Source organism: Pholcus phalangioides, unplaced genomic scaffold (genome assembly GCF_987345545.1).
Source record: "Pholcus phalangioides strain wild (caught in Gottingen) unplaced genomic scaffold, Ppha-v1.0 ptg000015l_1, whole genome shotgun sequence".
NCBI classification, from domain to species: domain Eukaryota; kingdom Metazoa; phylum Arthropoda; class Arachnida; order Araneae; family Pholcidae; genus Pholcus; species Pholcus phalangioides.
In genome coordinates this window covers 80,304,754-80,324,542 of record NW_028301608.1, presented here as the reverse complement: position 1 = coordinate 80,324,542, position 19,789 = coordinate 80,304,754, and the positions used below count along the sequence as shown (strand labels likewise).

Genomic DNA, 19,789 nt, shown 5'->3' with positions numbered 1-19,789 from the left:
ATGTATAGTTGTAAATAATTATTGTTATGGATGAAATATATTAACAATATGGAAAGGGCATCAGGACTAGGGAGTAATATTCTTATATAGGCAATTACTGTTATAGACCAGAGGTGGCCAACTTCTTTCTATTCGCGGGCCAACATAATGGTCAGCTATAGCGTCGCGGGTAACATGAGTGGTGCAAATTCGATGTATAAGCCGCTCCATTATTAATTGAATTAATTAGTTAGTTATTAAATTATTTTCATCACTAGAAATAAGAAGTTTATAAGCAGTTTGTTAATCAAGAAATCTGCTGTTGGAACTGATAGTTCAGATAATGATCACATTTAATTTTTTCACGGTACTTTTACCTTGTCACGGGCCACATGCTGCCCATGGGTCAGCTGTTCGCCACCCCTGTTATAGACGGTATTGTTATAAAAATTATTTTCACTGTATACCTAAATTTATCTCAATATTGACATCATATAAATGAACTTGAATACTTGAGACTAAAAACAATAATAAAAGCTTGAAAATATTTGAAGTAGCTGCAAAACACTGCTTTAAGAAGCCATGATAAATTTTTTGGAGGTGGGGGGAACAGTAACTATTTTAAAATCTTTATTAACCTACTCTTGCGACACAACTACTAGTGTAGTATATTTAATGAATCAGAAGAAAAAAATAAATAGCCCAAAAACTATATCCCATGTGGAGTGACTTATGTTCAGAAAAGGTTAGACCCATCTCTAAAACGTGTACAAGCAGGGCTCGGAAATAACTTAGTGTGAGTAGATTATGGTTAATTATTGTGTTTTTGGAATAAGTACCTCAGTCAATGAAAATCATTGGAAAAAAACTGTCACTGATTCTCCAAAATTCAAAAGTATTTATTAGTTATTAATTTATTATGTGTAAGAACAAGGAGCCTGGGAAAAATTAGCGATTCTTTTTAATGGAGGGGGGGGGGGTAATGAATAATTTTACCACCTGATTTAGACCTTTGACCAGCACCAATTTTTCGATCTAGACCAGTGATTCTCAATGTGGGGCTCATGCCCCCAAAGTGGGCAATTTGTTTTTTTAGGGATGGAATATGAAAATGAGTTTTTGTTAAGACTTTGCAGAACTTCTACTAATTTTATATTAGTTCAAAAGTTCATTCCATTACCTTTAAACTTTTAAAAGAGGAAAGGAAAAGGGAGAAATTAATTGGACAGCTGACTGGTTGACCAAGACTACTTATTGTTCTGTGTTCCACGGACAATTTGTTGCCAGTGAGATGAAGTTCACTGAGCCAATAAAAAAAAGAAATATGCAAGCCAGGGACACCTTTACAAAATAATATTCTGTATGTAGCAATATAAAAACAATAAGTTAATTGTTATCTCATCCAAGCTCACAGACCCTCTTAAAGTCTCTCCAAAGTCCTGCGATAAAGAACAGCTGCTTTAAACTAAGTAAAAACTTTTTGGCTGCCTCAACACTCAACATGAATAGGTTCTTTTTGAATAACAAGAACTTCAATTTATAGGGAAAAAGGGACAGAACTAGGGAGAGGAGCAAAGAGCTTCTGGATTGCAATATTTAAAGATGTAAAGGAAAAAAGTTTTTACACAGCAGGGGAATTTTTTTTACCATGGGGACCTCAGGATTACGGCGGGAGGGGGGGGGGGGACATGATCTAAAAAAGGTGGCAAACTACTGATCCAGATGAAAATATGTGAATATTTTGAAAGTAGTGAAACAATCATTCACAGCGTCTTCTGCTTCAGTGAGTGTGATGCTTTTCACATGATTTGGAATACAGTAATACACCAGAGTTAAGCGATAGGTGGATCGATAGTGGGATCGATGATAACTGCATAAATCTGAGTATGGTTTCGCACACAAAGACATATAAATACCAGTTGATTGAGGCCAAAATTTGGTAAAACACCTATCTTTTGGTGGAAATTACAATCAAAAACAGTTATTTCTGCAGAGTGTACTAAATGCAAAGTAAAAACTTGTTCTCATAATGATGGCTACATAAAATCTAAGTTGCCTCACAGCCGCAACCAGTTCTTGAAAAAGTCCATATTTCCTGAAATCGGTGCAAACAGTGGTATGCTCAGGGGTGCCTTAAGCAAGGGTGCAAGGAGTATGGTTTCCCTGAGCGGCAGCCTAGGCTTTTGTTTATAAATATAAATTTTTGAAATTTTGGAATTATAAAAAGTCACGACACCACATGCTGTCACACTTTTGAGACATCTTGACAACAAAAATGTTGAAAACTTAGGGGTAGGGCCTGGGGACAAAATAAGAATGGACTCTATTACACATGGGCAAGTGTGCAGTTTGGTTCCCCCAAAGGTAGGTTTATGGTTTTGACGCTTGTGGGCGGCACAAATTCAGCTGCCCTTCTACTCTAATAATAATAATAATTCTATTCTAATTTTCTTGCCCACTCATTCCTCCTGTTTGCTGCCCAGTATTATATCCCCCATTGTCCCACCCTGTAAATGCGTTCATGTTTTCAAGTTACTCTTTTGATCACTCACATGCTTGTGTACTGTTTTGGTCACTGCCATGCTCACATGCTATCTTGATCATTTCCAAAAATACACACGTATAGGAGGGTCCCTCCTATGCTCACAAACTTTTAAGAAGTCCACCTTTTTTTGTTTGGTCGCACACTGACCTAGTCCCTCACTCTAGTAGTTTTACAACCTGTGGGGGTGTACAAATAATGCCATCCGTCTTCAATTCTACTAATTCTCTTGACCCACTCATTCCTTGAATTCGCCACCCCCGTGGACTTGCAGTCAAGACCTCCCTATAAATATCAAGTAATTCTTCGAGAGTGGTCATATAAAAGCAAAGAAAGTATTTGGGTTGTCACTTGTCCAGGATCTAGAGCACCAAAAACCCCTCACACCCATAAATTTCACCCTGGAAGTCTTGGAGTAAGTATTTTGGCATTAATAAGGTTCAACTCTATTATAAAAAGTGCAGATTAAATAAAAACATTCAATTCTAAGAGAAAGGAAAATATGATGGCTACTATGTATGAAAATTGTTTAAAAATCACTAACCCACTTACAGAAAGTTTAAAAATATATAGAAAGTTTAAAAATATATAGAAAGTTTAAAAATATATAGAAAGTTTAAAAATATATAGAAAGTTTAAAAATATATAGAAAGTTTAAAAATATATAGAAAGTTTTATTCTTCAACAAATACCCAGCTGCACTACTAAATCAGAAATGCACCTCATCCATATTCCTCTGCGGAACTTCTAACACATTGACACATGTTGGAATGTGCGTGTACATATAGTGAATCTTCCGTGAAGTTTGTTTATCCAGTGATTACACTTGAATTTGAAAAATGTGAATTTTTCACAAAAAAATTGTGTAACTCAGGGTAGCATAAGTCAGTGTATTACTGTCCTTGTTGAAAAGGTTGCTATTATTTTACTTGTTAGAAAGAGTATTTTTACAAGTGTATATGGTAAAATGCAGCTCTTTCTAACAGCTAAGCTAAAATATGAAGCATGTAAAATAGTAAGCAGCATATGAAGCAGTTTTCCTCGTGTTTTTCCCCATAGGAATCTGTGTCTGTTATGAACAGGCTGAAGTTGTGAAATGACACTGTTAATAACCATTTTTATGTTACAAATGGGTCAGAAAGTTGAAAATGCTTATATTTTTTCCTGTTAGTTTATCTAGAAATAAAAATGAAATAAACACAAGTCTAGAAGCTGTAAAATTAATTTTTAAAATGCAAGTGTGCTGTGGAAGACATTCCAAGAAATATGGTGCTTGGTGGTTTTCATTGAAATCTTCTAAACATATATTCAAAGCCTTTTTCTGACTCAAATAGTTAAATGGTATTGGTCCAACGGGTTTGAACCAAAGCAGGGCGCTCTTACCAGGCACGAGGTCCAGTGTGAAAATAATAGCTGGGTCCCTTAGCCCAGATTTTTTTATCCTGTGAGAGAGGGGATTCGAAAGCATTCAGCAAATGAAGGAAATAGTTTCAGAATTAATGAAAATTCAGAATGAATGAATCACCGGGCCCCAAAACGCAGGCCAGGTTATACCACACCTGACACACACTCCTAAGGGCGGCTCTGGACTAAAGTGAAAGAAGAATAACATATTCTGAGAATAATTCTTAACTAAAAAGCCTGGACTAACTATCCCTTATATGCATAAAATGACAATTGAGTGACAAAGTGATAAAAATAATTTTATAAAATGGTAATGATAAACAGAAATACTTTTGCTAAAGCATCTTTGATATCTGGTTGAACTCTACTGAAGCATCCAAAATCACCAGCACATTCCATGTAAAATATTTTCAGCTCTTCAAGATTCACCTACAAAATAAATGACGTAAAATTATCACTTTACGTGCACTTAAACTGAGAGTCCATAAACACTCAGGTTCGAATTAGGTGGCAGTGAAAAGGGGATGAAAAAAGAAAGCTGTGAAAAGAAAATTAACTATCAAAACTCGAACACATTGAGTGACCAAGAGTCAGTCCATGAGTATTATAAAGGGGACATTTATTTTTTTCTGTTACTATTGAATATGCATTTAATTTTTTTTTGAATATTTGAAAAGGGTTTCACATATTGCATATTATTTACTCAATCTACTTTTATAAAATAAAAATGAATAAAAAAACATAACATTTTGATAACAGGTGTACCTGACTTAGAGAAATTACTCTATTGAATGACAGTGCCCCCCCCCCCAAAAAAAAATCAAGAAAACTTAACTGTTTCAGCTAGGTGATTCCTGACATGCATCGGACGACTCTGGTAAAAATGAGCTATGTGCCCTGCACACACATAGATTTACTGACCTGCAGAACCTTCGTGCTAGGCCAAACTGAAACAAATTTTGCTTTGGACAGCCAGTGGAGCAGATCTTCAAAACTGCGCCGATTTCTGGAGGAGGAGAGTTCCACACACAAATGAGAGTCATTTGCTGACTTGTGAAGGGCGTCAATCTCCCGGTGGTACTATGATACTACTGTATGCACGGCTATGGCGTCAGTTGACATGATAAGATTTCCATCATGATTAAAGTCATTTGTTGACTTGAGAAAGGCACTGATCTCCCAGTAGTATTGCAGTAGGCATGAAGATGGGATCAGTTGATATGACGATATGTGCACCATGATTAAAGCTATTCGTTGGCTTGAGAAATAAGTGACGTTTACCACCATAATTAAAGTGATTTGCTGACATGAAATGGGCGATATTCTCCAGATGAGACTACATTTAATTGGATTCAGGCAAGGAATTTACCTTTTACTTTTCAATCGAACGATAAAGAGCAGGGTTTACAGTGACCCCGTTAAGATGCACTAACTTCCTCATCCTCGCTAAGTTGCCGTTCTTACTCAACTGTTCCAAAAACGCTATTCTTTGGGTATTTTCTTCCCATACAGCATGTCATTCTGAGGCTCCTATTGGTTATACTAGGTCATGCGATTGCTCTTCGGAGACGATCTACTGCTGGTGATGACTCATCTTTGGAGTGTCCTGTTGTGATGATGTTTGGTGACTCTTACTTCAGGATTCAACACGTCGAGAAATCTGCACATACTGAGTGCTTTAAGGCATATTGCTCCTATTCATTAACACATACTTTTTCTATTTAACCAATACATTTTCGATTTTTAATTTCAGCAAATATTGTTGATACTTTAACACACTCTTCAAAGAAATACTATTATTATTATTATTTCTTTAATTAGAACACATTATTATTCTTTTAAAATTTTTTGTTTCAATTTTAAGAAATATTTATTCATTTCATATTTTTAAATTTTCATTGCTCTGGTGTGAGCCGCCCCACAGTATTGCACACTTATTTACAAACTGTCCTCTATCTGTACAGGAAGCAACACAAAAATCTAAGAATAACAAGTTGAAAAAATAATAAGTTGTAGTATATATAGTTGAACATAATCTATTTTGATTGGCTGAGGCCAACCAATTCTTTAAAACACGGTTACCGGCTAGTAAAATAAGATTTAAAAAGAAAAGCACAAAGATGATTTCACAGCTCAAAAATAGTACAAAAAATGTTCAGAGATATGATGCCACTCACGCAAGATACTGACAACTCTCTAGATACAATGTGGAATTGAATTTTGGAAAAGAAATTCAACAGGTCTCTGGGAAAAATGAAAGCGATCAATCATTTTCTTGTATCAGAAGAGGTGTCATGCAGAATAAGAATGTACAAATGGACAGTCAGACCTAACTCATCTCACTGCTATTAATATGTATTTCTCTGTATGTTGCCAATGCTGGCGGGCAATGTCATTGATTACAAGCTATTATATGAGTTAGGTCTGACTGAGTATTGTACAGTATAATGCACTCTAAGGAAGGAAAATGATTGTTGAAATTTCATTATATGTGTATTTCCAAAACCAGTTTTAGCTATAAGTAATGAAAATAACACAGGCATTTGATAAAAAATCCAGGGGACGCTGAAGAACTTTATTGTACTCCTGCTCATTATAACTAGATCAGACTGTACCAAAGATATGCACTTAAACGAGACATATAACTTACAGGAACATCGAGCCTCAAATTCTCTTTATTTTTGTGAGAAAGAATTTTCATCATCGGTAGCATGTCAGTAGCGTACCTACACATCGGACCAACACTCAAGTAGCATTCCAAGTCTTCATTGACAGTCATGTGTGTACCTGTATTCGATACGATACCTAATGATAAAAAGAAAAGGACTTGATAAAACACAAGTGCAAAAACATATTTCTCATTTCTCATTCAAATTGCATGGGATTTTTATAAATCTATTTATACGTCTATATATATAAAATTGATTTTGTGTGTGTGTTCTCTATACAAATTTACAATTTTAGATCTATCATCACCAAATTTTGCATATATATACCAAACAGGACCCGACTTGAAAGATAGGCTACTTTAAAAGTTTGTCAGAGCTGGGCAAATGCCCGAAATGGGCAAAAAAAACTGTCGGGCAACAATGGTTCCTAGGCCTCAACAATCACTTTCAGAATGTTTACTTTGGTAACCATGGTTTCCTAGTAATGAGGTTTGGACATACATATGCCTTTACAATGGTTTGTCACTTCTTTAATGCTGCTAGTATTGTGGCCTAAGTATAATAGTTTATTCTTTCATAATGTTTTGTCACTTTTTCAATCCTCCCAGTGACTGAAGAAAGTCTGGGCAGCGCTGGATATTATAGCTAGTGTACAATATACAGTAAAAGTCTGATATAGCAAAATAGCGGAAATATGGTTATAAAGAGAAGTCTGTTATGTCAAAAATTTTCCTTGTGGTTGAACTGTCATTATAATGGACTGTATATAGCAGTATGCCGGAAGTAAAGGGTACCATGTTCATTTTCGTCTATATTGAGATAACACTATTAATTTGTAGTACTTTTGTTACACTACACAAAAGTACACATAGATATAAGAGAAACTAAGTCCTATTTTAATAAATAACAGAGATATGCACTTTATAAAACAAGCAAGCTCCATAGAAATACATACCAAAAAAAAAAAAATTTTTTTTAAATGGCTCTCCTGTAAAATTTCTTTTTTGTGACAAGGTGCCCTTTACCTCTGGCTTACACAGATATATTTATAATTAAACCAATTAGTAGATATATCACAAAATATGAAACAACCATTCAAGACTGAAAAACAAGCTGAATAAACCATGTGTGTTTTACATGCCTGCAGTTGGTTTATGCCCAAATATTCCATTGAAACTAGATGGTATTCGAATGCTACCAGCAATATCATTTCCCAATCCAATCACAGAACCAGCTGCTGCAACTAGGGCACCTTCACCACCTGTGCAAACATAAATTAAATAAATATATATATATATAGATAGATAATAACGAGGTATATTTCATGTAGATAAAATAATTTTAAAACCTGATTGATTGACACAATAAAGTTTTTTGTGAGTGGGTATACAAGCATCAGAGATGACTTCTAGCAGGCACAAGGCTGCATTTCCCCCAAAGCAGAATGTTTTGCAATGTTCTGCAATGAGCTCTTAACTGACTGGAAATGTTCTTGCAGTAAAAATTCCTATAATAGTGTTTTCTACACTTTTCTTAAAATTCTTCCCAGATTTATGTACATCACAGTTTTCAGCATATTCTGATTTGGGGGAGCATTTTTCCCTAGGAAATTTAAAGTAATTAATTTAACGCTTCAAATGGATTTGACACCAACTTAATGTCATTGAATCACTATTAATCACACAAGTTTCACAAAATTAAAACAGAAATATTTTCAAAAGCATTAATTGAAAAAAAAATGTGTCTGGTAAAACACGGGTCATATGGCCATCCCACACATAATACGTTTTGACATGTGAGAGTCAAGTGCTGGAAGAAAAAGCATTGGTAGTTAGGACAGTGGGAAGGGAGAAAAGAGATGCAGAGTGAAACAATGCCACTTTTTTGCTGTTCATATAGTTTGAATAAACGGGAACTAGCAGAGATGAAGAATTTCAGAAAGAAAACAAACGTCTCTGCAAGGGATACATGCATAGTGGACCGTTTGTGAAGGGGGGGCAGTAAGTCGATAACCTCCAGTAAAGATTCTTTCCAAAATTCATCATCTCTGCTTAGCATATTCAGTCTTTTGTACTTTGTAAGAAAGGAGATGGTTAGTTTACAGGTTATCACGCCTTACTTCTGACCGCATGGAAAAAAACTCCCATGGATATTGATGCTGCCATTTATCGCTTAACTTAAAATATAATATTGAAAGAAGAGTATAAGTTTTCATGATTTGCAATAAATGATTGCTGATGACAACTGCTGAACCTACACTATGATTTTCAACATTGAAAGATATCTGTTAGACTCACTGGCTGCGCTATTATTATTTATTTTGTTGCATTGATATAGAGCATTGCTGTTTGCAAATGGCACAGATGTACAGATAATGTAAAAAATAACTTGGCTACATAAAAAAAATAGTAGACTACTTGTGTCATAAAGCAACCACTTTTCGGTTTTCCAGAACTTTCCGTCACTGATGTACGGCAAATAAGATGAGAAAAAATGTGTTATAACAAGAGGTCACAATAACGTGAAAACTTTTCGTTATGAATGACTTCTTGTTTTGAGTGAATTTAGAATTTTTGTTATGTATGGCAATTAATGGAAAGGTTAGGCTGAATAATGGTCTATGTTACTTTTTTGTGAAATCCAGTTTTTGACTGAATAATGTTCTATGTAGCTTCTGTTACATGTTCCTTAAGCAAGTTCCCACAGAAACCAACAAATGTCATTGCTATGCTGCCATTCCATTCATTGTTTTCTTTAGTTATCTTTCCACATAGGCAATAGGCGTTTTACAATAAGGGTCTATGTTACAAAAAATAAGTGTTCCCCTAATTCAGTGATGACTTTTATTGTGCCTCCTTTAAAGTTTCAGAAAAAAAACCACTGACAATTTTTCGGCTGCACCCTTCAATTATAGAACATGCATTGCTTTATCTGCATTAGAGATAAAGTGTCCTATTTTTAGATCGATTTCCACTACTTGTAGCAATTGAATAGGATAACATTCTTGAGTTGGTTCTTGGCTCACGGTAGTCAAGAAGCAAAATAAAAATGCCAATTTTTTTTTTTCTCCTTGCACAAATATTTATTTTCAGCAAAATTATATAATGCCCCCCCCAAAAAAAAAAAAAACAATGAAAACAATTGCCCACCCCCCAAAAAAAAAACAACAATTTTCTCACCACTGCTTCCTCCAGCAGATCTGCTCAAGTCATGTGGGTTCATGGTACGCCCATACACCTTATTGTGAGATTCTATCCACATCGCCATTTCACTGATGTTTGTGACTCCCAAGGGTATTGCTCCAGCTTCTTTCATGAGTTTTACAACTTCAGCATCCTTATCAGCAAGAATGTTCTTCCTGACAACAAGTCCACCAGTCACTGGCATCCCTAAATTATGAAAAAAGTTTGATGAAACATGTATACATTCTCCCCCCCCCCCCCACACACACACACTCATAACTAACGCATTTTCTTCATTTCTACCTTTTCACATTGCATGAGAAATGCTTCAAAGATTTAAAATAAACATTTCCAATAGAAACTGATCAGGTTTTTGCAGTTGCTGTTAATAAAAATACTTCCTTGGGGTAAAGGAGCCATCCTGGGTACAAGTTAATTTTATTTTCAAAATTTTTCTATCAGTAGTGGTTGGCATTATGAGGAGATGTCTGTTAAAAAGTCAGTCAGCTGATAGAAACTCATCGACTGATAATAATAAGTGTAAGTGCATAAGTGTAAAGTTGGGTATGATTCCGTGTGAGGTTGATACCAAATTGGTACCAGTTTTGGTTCCTTGACGACACGTGTGGACAACACAAGAATGACAGAACATTATATTTGGATACATCTTTTGTGTTGCCCTTCCCCCCCCCCCCCCTTCGTATCTCCACCATTAGTGTTTTAGCTTGTTAAAAATTTTTTATTGCCAACTTGAATGTTTATCGAATCAATGTACTACCTTCATCTTTTTAGGCTACTTATTCTCCAACAACCAACTTTTGTGTCAATCACTAGGTGGCATGTTTTGGGCAAAAACACAAGGCTTTCTTCCGCTAGTAGGAGATAGACGGATAGACGTCTGTTCAAAGTTGAAGCATTTTCTCATCAGATTGGAGAATGTTCATTAATGATAAAATGAATGAGTCAAGGATGTATATTTAACTAATGTGCAGGAGCGCAAGCAAGCTAAGATGCCGGTGACACCAAGAATTAAACATGGCGATAACAAGATGAAGATAGCACATTGATTTGATAAATATTCCAGTCAGCAGTAAAAAATTTCAAAAGAGCAAAAGCATTAATTACTAAACTATCGACGAAGTTACAGGGGGGGGGGGTAACATAAAAGACGTGTATGGGTGACCTATATGTATATGTGTATACATATATGTATTGACATGATCATCATAATCTCCAACCCCCCCCCCCAGACCTTCAAGTCCATCTCCTCCTTTTAATTTTTTTAGGGAATTTCCATTGTAATTAGCTGTTTTGTTCACTTCTGGGCATCATTTTTGGTGGCAATAAGCAATTGTCCATGTTTTTCCACATTTGAGATCCCAAGCTCTTGTATATCTCCAAGGAAACATGGTCAGCTTAGTACAAATGCAATTTGAAGTATATGCCAAAATGCGTTGGAGCCATGAAGAACCCAGACCCACATTGCCTAAAAGTGATATTGGCTATTGCCCTTCCAAACATAGGTATCTCTTACGTCAAAATACAGCAGCTTTTGCTGCCATCTACACAGAAATTTAACTATCAATTATTTGAAAGCAAACGAAAAGCTATCAACTATTACTATTTCTAAATCCAGGGGCGTAGCCAGAAATTTCGTTCGGGGGGGGGGGGGACCACTTTCATTCCGGGGGGGGGGACCAAAGTGACAGAACAATGGATTTGGCCATCTTTTTCCCTTTTTTCGGTCATTTTCTCACATTTCGGGGGGGGGGGGGGGGACCAGACCCCCAAGTCCCCCCCCCCTGGCTACGCCCTTGTCTAAATCATAGATGGCAGCAAATTCACATATTTTTTTACCACTACTAAACCACACATGCACCTTGTCCATTACTCTGCGGAACTTCTAACAAATTCGTACATGTTGGAATGTGTGTCCCAGTGCTGTGAACCTAACGTGAAGCTTGTCCCTGTGTAATGCTTATTATAGTGCTGCATTCTACCACATATTTTTCGAACTATGAGTGAAGTGTAATGTTTGATGACTTTGCCATTGTAGGCCTGTGCTCTCTGTGGTGAGACTTTTTAATGGGGAGATCAGCTTGCATTCGCACCTCGAAGTTGTGAACCACAGAAAACCAACTTCAGCCGACCACCACTGCGTCGAAGGAGGAGTTCGAACCCAGGACCTTACGATGCAAGTCTGTCACTATAACCACTCGACAACCACAGCATCTTTCTTTTACCACTGGTCAAAGCTATCTAAATATTTATAAGACAACAAACATGATGGCTCGCATGTTGAATTTGTAGCCAGGCTCCCTAAAAAGCACCAGTTGGGGGAAAAAACCTTGCCTTCTTTCCAACCGAGCACAATTTAGGTCTATCGCCATGGCAATTTACTACCTAGTGAGTTGTACCGGAAGTGTAAGCACTAACACTAAGCTCTAACACTATATATCGAGTGCATATCTAGTGTTGTGTTTGATTTTTCAGTGCTGCCATCTATATTTCAAAAGTGAAAAAACCTTGCCAATGGATGTCCAGATAACAAACATGCACAAAATAATGTATAATGCAATGCAATTTGTATACATCACTGATGTAAAATTGGTCTTGGCTTACTGTAGAATCCCTTGAATTGTTGAGCGAAAAGAAATTGGTGCAGCGTGCCATATAATTTAGTGACCTCAAATTTAAATAGGATATATTGAAGGAACCAAACATCTCGAACCCTATAGGGAAGGGGGTCTCGTATGCTTTCTTCCCGCAAGAAAGATTTTGATAAGCCTTAAAGGCCCACACACACGAGCAAGACTAGGTTTCAAAATTATTTTGAATCTTTCTTAATATCTATGTGGAAGATTTTCAATTTTCCCTGATAAATTTTTATGCTTTTTATTTGCTATGCTTTCAAATTATGGTTTTCTATTATTTCCTTATTTCTGTTTTTGGCATGGACTAGCTGAATTGCGGAATGATGACAGAGCCTTGGCTCTCTGTTTGGTTCGAATGTAAAGACAAAATAAAAAAAATAAATGAATTACAATTAAATAACAATTTGGCGGTAACCTTGCTTATGAAATCATATCCTCAAAGTCATTTAAAATCCATGTGGAGGGAGAAATGGGACTCAATCAACAAATCAGGGCATCTAATTTATTTTCAGAGTTCGAAAAATGTCTGTATTATACATGCAGTATTACTACTAAGGTGCAAGACTATTCCATGCTAATTTAAATGATTCACTAATAAAGTAGCCTAATAGAATTATCATGGAACAAATGTTGCAATTGTTCTACACTCACCGGAAACAGCAATCAATTCTTTGGAAGAGAAAGGTACACCCAAAAATGGAGTATCTGTTTCCATTTGCTCCTCAGTCTTCGTCCCACTTTCGATGAATCTATCGATTTCATGGGCTTTCTCAAGAGCCGCATCAAACTGGTCAGCCACTAAAGCATTGATGTAAGGATTGATCTCTTTTATCCTAGCAATGTACGCCCCAACTATATCTGCACTTTTCATCTGAAATAGAAATTAGTGTTCAAAATCCACATGAAAAATTAAAACAAAAACACGTTTTACATCGTAAATTGAATGGATATATAGACAAACATATCATGGCTGGAATGAAATTCAGTGCCCCCCCCCCCCCACCCCTGCAAAATGCCACCAAAACGGAAGTCTGTTACAATTTTGACTTTTAATTTGGTCACCCTTTCCTTCATTTTATGTTTTACTGATCTTTTTCAGAATATAACATGCAACCTGCATTTAAACAAAAAAAAAAAAAAAAAAATTCAATAAAAGAAATGTGAATTTTTTTTTGTTTTGAGCAACAATCTCGTTACCAGTTTCACACATTGGCTGTTGTCTTCCCACTGCAGTTGGAGTTTTACCAGATCCTGGATGACTTCATTATCATCCACACAATGGCAGATACAAATGCACCTACTCAGGAAGTAACGTTTGTGTGGGTGTGTGGGAATTTTCTCTACAGAAAGAATGCTTAAAAGCTGGAGTACTGAAATTCTATTGACTTTTCTAGCGAAAAGTGTTGAAGATGCATGTCTCTCTAGCATCATTGTTCATTTATATTGGAATATCAATATAATATTGTTCACCATGCTCAAACAAGGTTCACACACATCCTTGTTCCGCTCTAAAAAAAATTGTGGTCAACTCATGGATGTAGACATAGAAAAGAAATATAGAATAAAGTCACATTGGAACTTCCCACAAACAGAATAAAAACAAATCTAAGAAAGCAACAAAGATCCTTATTCCAACACTTGCAGAAGCTACAGCCATGCTAAAAAAAAAAAAATAATAATGCTATTGACATTATGCCCTTATCCTGCAGCAGGGCCTTTAGGCTGGGATCTTATACAGATCCCCCCTCCCCCATAATTGTGAATTTATAATGTAAAAAAACATACGACAGAACCTTGATTATCTGTGCATGGATTAACTGGGAAGTGGATAACTGTGAAACGAAAATCCCAATTTCATGTTCAGTTTTCATCTGTCTGTTTTAATTTTTTTCCATTTTCTTATGCAAGATTTTGTGAAGGTTGTGGTGAAAATAAATATTTACAATCCGTAAAACTGGATATTTTGTCATTCTTTTACAAAACTGCCCCCATTGCTATTCTCAGAGCTGAACTCCCATGTCAACACATTGAAACCGCAGCCCCCATATGCACACACAAGAACTGGACATTGTCACTTAAAGATTTACAGCCAATTATAGAAAATGCCAGCAAGTTAGTCGAAAAATGTTTTTTGTAAATGAAAGATAAGTCACAAGGATGGTATAAATTTGAATGCGATCCATAGGCGAAGAGACTTGAAAGTCTGGGGAGGGGGGAATGATGATGTAAATTCATGTATACCCATATGATACATTCGATCAGACGATTCCACCTTTGACGCTGGAAATGGGGGCTCGTATCCAGGGCCGTCTTAATAACACTATGGGCCCCCAGGCCAAGTGATTTTTCTCAGGCCCCACATGGAAAATTCTTGAAAATTTCAACCAGTTCTAACTTTCGTGAGGCCCCTCTTCTCATGAGGCCCCCGGGCCGTGCCCGGGTGGGCCCATGCGTTAAGACGGCACTGCTCGTATCTCAGCCAATGATGTGGTCAAGTGAACGCATAGCTCATCGGCCTGACAAGCAATATTCCTTGTTTGTGTCATTCTCGTAGCACTTTTTATAACTGTGCAGAATGGCTGACCGGAAAAAGGTAACTGTGTCTTTGGTTATCTGTGATCACCTTCCCAACCAACATTAGCCTGGGTTATCAAGGTTTTACTGTGTTTCTGCCAGCAATGTGTGAAACAGTAAATTAAGTGGCTGTGTAAACTAGTGGGGCTGTCATTTGATAAGTGTAATTTTCTAATTAAATTTTTTCACACAGATGATGTAAGTATATACACAGGGGATAGTCATTTGAGAAATACATAAATACTTTTTTTCCCAATTTTGTTATTTTAAATCATGTTTTGTTATCCCTGGCGGTTTAATCATGTTTTTCAATTTTCCATGTTCATCTTTCCCACTATCGACCCAGATAATTGAGTTAACATAATATAGATAATTAGATAGATAATTGAGATAACACTGTATAGTAAAGAATCGTTCCAGCCCAGGGTTGAAACCCAGCCAGCTCTACCCTTGTAGGGGCCATGCCTGTTAAAGCTCGAAAATCAGAACTTTAATTCTATGAATCAAATTTTTTTTTAATTTTTTCATGATAAAGTATATTCATACTACAGCAAAACCTTGCTTTTGCGATCACCGGTACGATAAAAAAATTCATCTGTAAAAGAGGGGTGACTTGTAACGAGGGGGTGACTATATTCTATATCCTGTTAAGAGGGGTTTTACTGCACATTGATGCATTGGATAATTGAAATTTCAGAAAATTAGAACTTTTTTTGCTTTTGAATTAATCAAATTTGAATGCCATTCACCACATGATGCAGTAGCTGATCATGTTCTTCACAGTTGGGTGAAGCAAACTTCATTCTTGTCTGTACTCAAGTGATTTGCAGAGCATGGGCATAGTGTAGACAGAATAACAAATTATGGGGTTTGTTACACAACTCATGCCTGATGAATTGGCAGCTTGTAATGCTCCACCTGCTGTCAGTACATCAGAGGTTTGTGTCAAGCCTCTTAGGTTATGCGGACAATGCAAAACCATAAATCATTTATTACTTAGCAAGTTGCTATGAAATCGTTCGGGCATCACGAAGAACTTGTATCATGTTGCTATGAAATCGTTCGAGCATCACGAACTCGTATCATGCAGATTCAGATTTGAATCCCAGCTCTGACATAATTGTGATTGGCTGAAGTTGGCTTTCTGTGGTTTTTTAATTTTAAGGCTCAAATGCAAGCTGATTTTCCATTTGAAATAGACCCGTTTGTTAACAGAGAGCAATCAGGCGTACAACATGTAAAAACAGGCAAAATAGCCTGCTGAGCTATTTGCTTCCAAATTTGGAGGGCTGATGCCAGCGCTTCATAAACACATATACAGATATTCCTCAGAAACAAACTTCATGTTAGGTACAAACAGGCCAGTAACTAGGGGTTTGTGTGTGTGTGGGGGAGAGGGGTGGTGGAAAATGTGATTTTGCCACCTCTTAGTTGAAAAATTCTAAAACTTTGTTTTTTGCTCCTTCCAGAAATTTGCAGCCGTTGGGCAGTTTACCCCCCCCCCCCCCTCCCAGTACTCAGTCCTACAGGTACAGAACACATGCATTACACATTCAGATTTGCACCAATTGGTTAGAAATTTCTCAGAAGAATATTTACAAGATGCATGGGCGGTTTAGCGGTAGTTATCCTTATCAGCTGGCTGCTTGTTTTTTTTTACGGATGATGAAATCTTTTCAAGCTGAAGGCACATGGGTAACGGCGAAAAGTGTGGACTCGGGCCACACGAGCACCAGCGAGAGCAAGAAGAGTTCCCTGACAAGTATGAACAGTGGCATGTACCCACCTCTGGAAGCTCTTCACCATTAGTTTTTCATTTAAGCTAAAGCCCATTTAAATCTCAATAATTCTAGGGTGATGGACGCTTGCCTTCTTTTTCCGAATTTTCATGGCCAGGCTAGTTGCAGGTGTTAGGAGAAGCAAGTTGCTGACGGCAGGCAATTCTTCTTTCTTGCCGCAATTTGCAACCTTGAACACCATGTGGAGCAGCATATGGAAAGTGTGATGGATTTTCCCCAGGATGCGATATACAAACGTTTTCCATGATGCTGGCCTTCGCGGCTCCATTCTGCGGAGAGAAAAAAATACAAGATTAGTCCTGATTTGTTAATTAACATAATCAGTACAGCTTAGAAATATACACATTTAGTAAAAAAAAATTCTAATCAAATCAAACCCATTTTTAAAATTTGGCACAACTCCAAATGGAGCCAGAACTCGTTGGCTCTGGGTAGTTGCGCCTCCTCTACAGGGTTTAAGCTGGATAAAAAATTCCTTTCGCAAAAAAGCGAAAATGGGGGGAAAAGCTTTAGCAAAATGCTACAATGCTAATGTAATGAATGATGGTTGGATGTCTACTCGTTTTGTACCTCCTGTATGAATTTTTGCGAAAGTGGCTACTACTTCTTTTTTATTCAACGATTTTCTTTCACATTTTGCAAAAAATGTGACCGTAGCTTAAACCCTGCTCCTCTAACAAATAATTAAATTGATACATAATGGAATGTGAGAATATTCCAGTGAATGTGTCTTTAACAACTCCCCTTCATTATATGAGAGCCAAATGGCAACCTTGCCCCCCCCCCCTTTCTTGCTAGGGGGTGTCTGAAGTGTTTTGAATACACCTACTACTACTAAACCACACATGCACCTCTGCAGAACCTCTGAAGAATTGGTACATGCTGAAATGTGCGTGTACTTGTTATAAACCTGGCATGAAGTTTGTTTATGCGTAATGTTTGTTGTGTGTGGTGACGCCATGTGCCATCAGTTTGATGACTGAAGTGTAATGCACACATACGAGGATTGCTGGTTTCCCCAGATCCCCTAATTCTGTTTATGTACATAACAGTCCAAATGAAAATGCGCTTTGTTGTAAAACTATATGCAATTTGCATCAATACTGCTATTGATGACTAATTTCAGCATTTCGTTAACAAAAGTCTGTCTCTTATCTCACAAAACTGCCAGAAGTGTAGTGTCTGGAGCTTTTACGGGAAAATTTAGAAGCAATTTTGTAGTATTAAGTGTGTTCATTACGCAAAAACAAACTTCACATTTGTAGTTTGGCATGCGTGGTTTAGTAGTATTAAATGTATTGGCATCTTCAGTGTTCGATGAGCATGCAGCTGCAGTTTTGCGGACCGATCTCTTCTGACATGCTGTGGTAAGGTTCTGAAAGGCATAAATGTTTGCTACAGTTGTGACAGACTGCAGCTATCCAACCTTACCTGCGAAATCATCTGCAACTACCAATTTGTTTGAATTTATTGAACTGTATTTTTGTATTTGAATGTGTGGACCATTCTTGGCATTAAATTTGCTCTGGAAGCACCTTCTTGTTACTATATTGTACTCTCAGTTTCACCCAATCAATGGTGTTCCAAAACAATTTTCACTTTGATAATATAGAATCGTTGTATGCTTCTCATCGACAAACTCCCAAATGCATTTGCACTACTTGCACTCACTGGCCTCTATACATGCAGGCGCGGATCCAGAATTTAGCGGGAGGGGCAGATTGTGTTTGTTCGATTTTCCTGCATTTTACGAGACAAATTTTCCTATTTTATTTGGCTTTGAGAGAGGTGGTTGCTCCCATCGCCCCCACCCCCCTTTGCTGGATCCAGAGCAAAGGCAGATATCTTCAACAGTGAATATATATCAATCCAGTGTGAACCCAGCCTTTTTGTGCGTAGGTGCATCGGATCATCTCATATTTTACAGGACAAATTCCCCCCCCCCCCCGCCAACATTATTTGGTTCTCGGGTAGGGCGATAACTTCCTCTGGACAAGTGCCAATCTAGGAAGATGGGTAGGGAGGAGTGAATTGTGTAAGTTCATTGAATCATTTCATTTGTTGAATTATCCCATTTTCCAGGACAGACAAATTTGCGCATATTATTTGACTCTTAGGAGGGGCAATCGTTTCCACCCAATCCCTCTGAATCCGCACCTGAGCAAAGGCAGATATCTTAAGCTGCAAATGAAGAGGTGGCAGATGTCTTCATCTGCAAGTGGTGTAGTGACAGGCAGATCGAGGATGATGTGTCAGAGAAGTGACTTATGGCATAGGTGAATCAGATCTTTCCGTATTTAATGGGACAGACAAATTTACCCCATATTACTTGGGTTCTTGGGAGCGGTGATCACTTCTCCCCCAGATCAGCACTTGTGTGTATGCCTCACGTACTGCAGCCCCATCTCCAGTATCACACTATAACAATATATCGTTAGCATATCAGACTGGTATCATTATGACATTGGCAACATTGCACTGCTACTGGCCTAATATACTAACGATATAGTGCGCTACTAGGGATCTGTTGGTGAAAATTAACGCAACCCAAAAGTAAATAAATAAAAAAAAACCCTAAATTCGTACATTTACATTTCGCAAGAATATCTTTAATATCTATCACCGTTTTCTCGCTATCCTATTCCAAAAACCATTGATCCATTTTGGGACACCCCGTACAAATCTATACAATAACCTCCACATCCAGGGCCTTAACTTGGTCAGCCGGGACAAGCAGGCATTTTGGCGCCCCCCCAGTTGCAGGGCTGTTCATATCAACTACATGATGGAAATGATTTTTTAATAAAATATAAAGTCCAAGAAAATTGATTTCCATGTTTGAGAACCAAAACTGAGCAATTAATTAAGAAAATTTGTTACAGGAATTGATTTTGTGAAAAGAGGAAAAAATTTGGCAATTTTTGTGAACAATAAAAGTGCAACGATATACGTGATTGCCATTGTGTTGTTGCCAGACATAAATGAT

General features: G+C 37.2%; 1 protein-coding gene across 4 annotated transcripts in view; it reads right to left on the bottom strand.

Annotated features, from left to right (window-relative positions):
* LOC149076770 (fatty-acid amide hydrolase 2-A-like) overlaps nucleotides 1-19,789 on the bottom strand; it is a 37,442-nt gene that overhangs the window by 5,533 nt on the left and 12,120 nt on the right. For all 4 annotated transcript variants that reach the window (XM_089244431.1, XM_089244433.1, XM_089244434.1 and 1 more), the window contains exons 2-7: nucleotides 16,874-17,072; nucleotides 13,082-13,301; nucleotides 9,774-9,983; nucleotides 7,736-7,855; nucleotides 6,576-6,730; nucleotides 4,256-4,354 (exon numbers count right to left, since the gene is read on the bottom strand). In XM_089244431.1, the coding sequence (XP_089100557.1) occupies nucleotides 4,256-4,354; nucleotides 6,576-6,730; nucleotides 7,736-7,855; nucleotides 9,774-9,983; nucleotides 13,082-13,301; nucleotides 16,874-17,072 (1,003 nt within the window). The remainder of the gene's footprint in view (nucleotides 1-4,255; nucleotides 4,355-6,575; nucleotides 6,731-7,735; nucleotides 7,856-9,773; nucleotides 9,984-13,081; nucleotides 13,302-16,873; nucleotides 17,073-19,789) is intronic.